This window comes from Myotis davidii, unplaced genomic scaffold, assembly GCF_000327345.1.
Source record: "Myotis davidii unplaced genomic scaffold, ASM32734v1 scaffold242, whole genome shotgun sequence".
Classification (NCBI taxonomy): Eukaryota; Metazoa; Chordata; class Mammalia; order Chiroptera; family Vespertilionidae; genus Myotis; species Myotis davidii.
The window spans coordinates 281,367-287,315 of record NW_006295821.1 but is presented as its reverse complement, the minus strand read 5'-3'; the positions used below and the strand labels follow the sequence as shown (position 1 = coordinate 287,315).

The 5,949-nt window shown below is 43.2% G+C and overlaps 1 protein-coding gene across 1 annotated transcript in view; it reads left to right on the top strand.

Moving 5' to 3' along the window:
• The window catches only part of ATP11A (ATPase, class VI, type 11A), an 88,242-nt gene that overhangs the window by 26,020 nt on the left and 56,273 nt on the right, over positions 1-5,949 (top strand). The window contains exons 4-5 of the mRNA XM_006770679.2: positions 525-605; positions 3,227-3,334. Coding sequence (XP_006770742.1) covers positions 525-605; positions 3,227-3,334 — 189 coding nt within the window. The remainder of the gene's footprint in view (positions 1-524; positions 606-3,226; positions 3,335-5,949) is intronic.

Genomic DNA, 5,949 nt, shown 5'->3' with positions numbered 1-5,949 from the left:
GGAGGGCTGCTAGGGGGCGGCTGGGGGAGGGGGTAGAGCTGGGAGAAAGGACTGTGAAAATCACAATGAGCTATGAATTAGGAAACGAATCGTCAGATGTGTTTTAAAACAGCAATCCAGTTTTTCTCAATTACTAGTATGCAAAATACAATTGAAGGACTTTTAAAATTTCCCCCACATTAAGTTATCCATATAACATAATTAAAGTGTGGCGCCAGAAGCAGAGTAGTAAATTAACATAAAATGTACACTGGTATCAGACTGTGTCTTTGCCACCGCTAACATGGTTTTCTTAAGCATTTCCCTTAGTTAAAAAGAATTGCCCTCAGTTTTATAGTAAAATAGGATGAATTGCTTCTTTTTCTAACTTAGGTCTAGTGGTGGGAGGAAGTTGGGTAACCATAAAGCAATTTAAAATAAGTAAAAGCAAATGTCGGGTGGCCATGTGAGAGAGCCAGCCAGTCTGTTTAAAGTCACCGATGTGTGTTTCTGACAAGGGCTCTACAATTCTCTTTTACTTGCAGTTGATTATTGATACACCCACAAGTCCAGTAACGAGTGGACTGCCACTGTTCTTTGTCATCACTGTCACTGCTATAAAACAGGTAAGACTTCACAGGCAGAGGGAGAAGGTCGTTATCTTTGTTGTGTGCTGTCGCCTGTTATCCATAGTAATACGGTTTAATTTAGCTAGTTCATAGAAAAGCTTAACTACGTTTTAAAAATGTGTTTTTATAACTGTTTCAGATTGATGCTTGTGTAGGAGAGAGATTCTATAACTTAATTGCTAATTTGGTGCCCTTTGAGTTTTAGGAAGAAACTATAGTTTCACACTGAATCAGCCAGGGATGGTGTCTGATTTTAGATGATTGCTTAACGTGGCTGTTTTCTTGATGGTCTTAACTGCAAACATCTGCTCCCTACAGAAAGTCGGGTGTGGCTTTATACTCGAGCATGCTAACTCCCGACTCACTCAGTGTGGATCGAATTGTTCTTTCTGGTCCTGATGAATAAAGCCAGTGACTAACAGTAAAAAAAATGCATCTCAGTTATTTCCATTATCCATTTAGCCAGTGTGGCAACCATCACCACTATCTAGTTCCAGAGAATTTCCACCACATGACAGCTCATGGGTACAGATGTGTAGCCACATCTGGAGATGTAGACAGCTCTTTGGGTGCCTGGTTTCCCTTTCATGTGCTGGGAAATAGTACAGAGAAGAAGTAATTCATCATCCTTAAACACACTTTCCACATTCAGTGAAACCCAACTCAGAAGGCATGTTAATCCAGAAAACACCAAACTCTTGGTTGGAAAGTGTGTGTTTTCTTCGGCTGGGGAAAGAATTTGAATTTGTGCCTATTTAAGAATAAAAGAATTCAGCAGAGTTGTTAGTTAGGAGAATTAGGTCAGGCTGCTTTGTCAATGCTTGTGCTGGTGTCTGAGTTGACATAGGAATAGCTGGTATTAGTAGCTTCCAATGTTTGTTACAATCAATAAAATGCATATGTGCGTGGGTATGCTGACACAGCCTCTTCAAGGTAGAATATTTAAGTTCAGGTCTTGGAAATATAATTGGTGCCAAGTTTCTTGAGGACTTTTGTTCAGTTCAGATTAAAAGCCCAAAAGTCTTATTTGTCTTTTGACTCAGACATTTTCTTTTTAAGAATCTGTACTAAGAATATATAATGTAATGGATATGCACAAAAATACAATTGTAAAGATGCTTATCAGAATTATATGTATAATTATAATTCAGGTTGCCATGGGAAAATGCCCATGATATATCGAGGGTACAAAGTAGTATAATAAGTGCAGTGTAATTCTAATTTTAAAAAACTGTGCGCCCTTAGGCTAGAATTATGTATAATAATAAAAGCGTAATATGCTAATTAGACCAGACAGCTGGACGAAGGTGGGGCTGCGAGGGCTAAGGCAGCCGCCACTGCTGCGAGGGCTGAGCCCCTTGCATGAATTTCATGCATTGGGCCTCTAGTATTTCTATATAATTATATTGATGTAGTAATAATTTATGTATTAATAGTTTTTGTGGAGTGATAGGAATAGGACATTTTTAGTTTATTTTTTTGGAGGAGTGATTTATGTACGTATTTCTTATTTTTGTCCTCAAACCGCATAATACTTTTGTAATATAAACGGTAAAAACCAATTTGGGGAAGTTATTTTTATCCTTTTATTTGTCTTGATTTTGTTTTAAAAAATGCATTCTCCTGCCCTGAGTGGCAGAGTGGAGAGTAGCAAATCAGGCAGAAGACCCTGGGTGTAGCATGATCCAGGCATATGGTTAAAAATATTTTTCTTTTCTAATTTTATGTATTATACATATTCATTTATTCTACAGATATTGATTGAGCTGCTTTCATGTAGTGAGTCTTTTTGTAGGCCCTAGAGCTGATATTGCTGAACAAAAGACATTCCAGTGAGGGAGACAGACACCAAGAAGCCATGTGAACGTGCACCTGTGCACACACACACATGCACATGCATGAATACACATAAGCCCACCTGTGCACTCTAGGGCATCACAGTGTCAGTGGCGTGGGCTTCTCTGATACATACACTTGGACTAGGAACCAGGCGAGTGCAGTAGAAGGGGAACCAGAAGACTCTGCCCTAGACCTCAGGCCGTGAGCAGGCCCTGGCCCCTCTGGGGCCCCAAACCATGGCCCTGGCTTGAGCCATCTGGTGTGTCACCACAGGGGACTCGAGAATGGCCATTCCACACATGTCAAGATGGGAGAAAGTTTGGGAAAAACCCATTAGATGGTGTAGAGCTGGGGCTCCCAGCAGTGACAGGGCCAGTCATCTCCCTGTTCATTTTGGGAGGGCCCTTCTGGGACCTCCAAGAAGGCTGGGACCTTGACCAGCACGATGGCCAGAGGACGTGAAGAAGTGGAAGATTTAGGATTCATTTGAGGGGGAAATGCCAGGATTTGCCAATGGGTGTGTTGGATGTGAGGTCAAGGAAAATAAAAGGTGATTTCTGGTGGTTCTGAGGCCACATTTGTCCTTCTCATGGACACAACTGGGAGCGTGAGGGCCCCAGGGCTCCTGACCACCTCACTTGTGCAATGGGCCAAGGCTGGCTGTACCGTACTCATGTCATGGCCCATCACAACGAAATCCAAAAGGATTGGCCCGGAGCTGAGAGATCCTCCACGTTTCTCTCACTTGTCACATGGAATTTTCTCTCTTTTTTTTTCAGGGCTATGAAGACTGGCTTCGCCATAAAGCAGATAATGCCATGAACCAGTGCCCTGTTCATTTCATCCAGCATGGCAAGCTGGTTCGGAAGCAGAGCCGAAAGCTGAGAGTAAGTAATAACTGACACCCTTAACCGGAGTAAAGCCAATAACAACTTAAAATAACAATAAGAGTGTAACAGGTGTTTTTATTAGGTACTAGAGGCCCAGTGCACAAATTTGTGCACCAGTGGGGTCCCTCGGCCTGGCCTGCGGGATCAGGCTGAAACCGGCTCTCTGACATCCCCCGAGGGGTCCCGGATTGTGAGAGGGTGCAGGCCAGGCCAAGGAACCCCACCAGTGCACGGTCGGGGCTGGGGAGGGACACAGGATGTTGGCCAGCCAGGGAGGGATCGTGAGAGGGCTCCAGGGCATGCCTGGCCCATCTCTTACTGATTTTTTACAGAGAGGAAGGGAGAGGGATAGAGAGTTAGAAACATCGATGAGAAAGAAACATCAATCAGCTGCCTCCTGCACACTCCCTACTGGGTATGAGCCCGCAACCAAGGTACATGCCCTTGACTGGAATCGAACCTGGGACCCTTCAGTCCGCAGGCCGACGCTCTATCCGCTGAGCAAAACTGGTTAGGGCTGTTTTTAAAGTTTTAATAAACAACTTTTAGAGCAGGATCATACTCACTAACCAGTCAAGATAAGGAAAGCTCTAAACATTCTTAAAAAACCTGTTTTAGAACAAGGCAAATTCTTATTAACATGAACTTCATTAGGTTCACAGCAAAATTGAACAGAAGGTACAGAAATTTCCAATATACACCTTGTCCTCCATCCCCAACCCCCAACAACCTCTCCCACTGTCAGTAGCCCCAACAGGGTTATTTGAAATTTATGAGATTACTAGAGGCCCGATGCACAAAAATTTGTGCAAGAGTAGGCCTTCTTTCCCCTGGCTGCTGGCACTGGCTTCCCTCCTCTGGCTACTGGCAGGCATCCAGGACCCAGGCTGTCTTCCCTTTGGCCCCAGCTTCGTCAGGAAGGACATTCGGAATGACGTCTGGAAGACGTCCAGTCTAATTAGCATATTACCCTTTTATTATTATAGATACCAGTGATTTTCAACCTTTTTCAATTACTAAAGTTCTGTAGCACACCAAAAATATATTTTTTGCTGATCTGACAAAAAAATATAGGTATAATTTTGATTCATTCTCACCAGGTGGCTATTGTTGTGTTGGCTGTTGTCATTTTTTATTTGACAATCTAAAGGAAGAGAGGTCAGTGCCCCTGACTAAATAAAATAGGTGTTGCATGTTTTCAAAATTCTTGCGGCTCACCAGTTGAAAATCGCTGGATCATACTTACTAACCAGTCAAGACAAGGAAAGCTTTAAACACTTTTAGAAAATCTGATTTAGAACATCTCAAAGTTCATGTGACTATGATCTTCACTAGTTAGAAATCATGGAGATTGAGTCTGAAACCTCACTGAAAGTTTCATTTTAATTTTTTCTCCAATGAATTGTTAATGTAACATGTAATTTTTTAACTTTAAATGTGTGTTTGAATGAAGTTTGAAGTTTGGATTGCATTCAAACTTACATCTGTTTAGAGCACCTATATATGTACAGACGATAAGTACTAGTATAATTTTTACAGTTTGTCCTGGAGTCTTGTTTAGCTGTGAACCTAAGGGTGTAGCCCAGCCATCTCCTGTCACCTTCTCCTGTCCTTGTCGCCCCGCCCAGGCCTCTCCTCCACCCTCCTTCCCTCCTTGCCTGACAGCTCCACTGGCTCTCTGGGCTGCTTTCCTAGCCAGAAGTCGTGGTGGGGTTCTCAGGAAGTTGCAGAAAAGGATCGTTGCCAGCTTTCATGCAAAGTGACAGGAAAGTGGGCCTCCACCTCCGGGCACAGCCCTAAAGAGGGATAGCCCAGTCAGCTTGGGGGCCGTGGTGTTTGGAAAAGGACCGAGTCCAGGATACAAGAACACATCAGGAGGCCTGTTCACATGTCATTGGCATGGGGTCCACCTTTGTTATGTGTATTATATCCACTATTGTATGTATTTTTTAAAATATGTTTTTATGGATTTGAGAGAGAGAGAGAGAGGAAGGAAGAGGGAGAGAGAGATAGAGAAACATTGATGTGAGAGAGAAACATCAATCAGCTTTCTTCTGTACACACCCTGACCAAGGTCAAACCCACAGCCTGGGCATGTGCCCTGACTGGGAATGGAACTAGCAACCTTTTGGTACATGGGACAACACTCAACCGAGCCACACTGCCAGGGCTGTATTTTCTTTGCCTTATACATTTTACTGTCCATGTGTTTTAGTAATTCTGAATTCAGTTAGTCTCTATTGATGATGTTTTTCTAGTGGTCATGGGGTCAGAGAGGCGAGGGTGTGGGAGCAGGGCCTCACAGCCATGGGAACAGTGTTAACAGGTTCCTTTAGACCCCAGGCCCTAAATGCAATTTCCTTGAACAACTCTATTTGCCTTGCAAAGTCTTCTGAACTTTTTTCTATTAAACCATTTTTCAATTACAATTAATATACAATATTAGTTTCAGGTGCATGATATTCATATAGCTTGCAGATTGATCACCCCAATTAGCCTATACAATATTATTGACTGACTACTAGAGGCCCGGTGCATGAAATTCGTGCATGGGTAGGGTTCCTGGGCCTGGCCAGCAATCAGGGCTGATCGGGGCCTCCCTTCCCCGGCTA